Source organism: Phaethon lepturus, unplaced genomic scaffold, assembly GCF_000687285.1.
Source record: "Phaethon lepturus isolate BGI_N335 unplaced genomic scaffold, ASM68728v1 scaffold33634, whole genome shotgun sequence".
Lineage (NCBI taxonomy): Eukaryota > Metazoa > Chordata > Aves > Phaethontiformes > Phaethontidae > Phaethon > Phaethon lepturus.
In genome coordinates this window covers 544-847 of record NW_010537587.1, presented here as the reverse complement: position 1 = coordinate 847, position 304 = coordinate 544, and the positions used below count along the sequence as shown (strand labels likewise).

Genomic DNA, 304 nt, shown 5'->3' with positions numbered 1-304 from the left:
AGCAGGAGTTCGTCACCGATTTGAAGGAGATGTGGTTCGGCCTCTACTCCAGAGGCGACGGCGAGCAGGACTCCAGCGGCTTTGAGCACGTCTTCTCAGGTAGAGCCCGCGCCCGTGGGCCGGGGGTGCCGGGCGGCGCCAGGCTGGGGGCTCACCTCGGGCTCCTGCTGTGTTTAGGGGAGGTGAAAAAAGGGAAGGTGTCTGGATTTCACAACTGGATTCGCTTCTACCTCCTTGAAAAGCAGGGCGTCGTCAACTACTTCAGCCACAATTTCGACGGGCCGGTAAGTGATCCCGCGGGGTC

At 61.2% G+C, this 304-nt stretch overlaps 1 protein-coding gene across 1 annotated transcript in view; it reads left to right on the top strand.

Moving 5' to 3' along the window:
• Positions 1-5: 5 nt before the first annotated feature.
• LOC104620343 (poly(U)-specific endoribonuclease-like) overlaps positions 6-304 on the top strand; it is a gene marked incomplete at both ends in the record, with an annotated part of 796 nt that continues 497 nt past the window's right edge. The window contains 2 exons of the mRNA XM_010286529.1: positions 6-99; positions 178-284. Of these exons, the coding sequence (XP_010284831.1) occupies positions 6-99; positions 178-284 (201 nt within the window). The remainder of the gene's footprint in view (positions 100-177; positions 285-304) is intronic.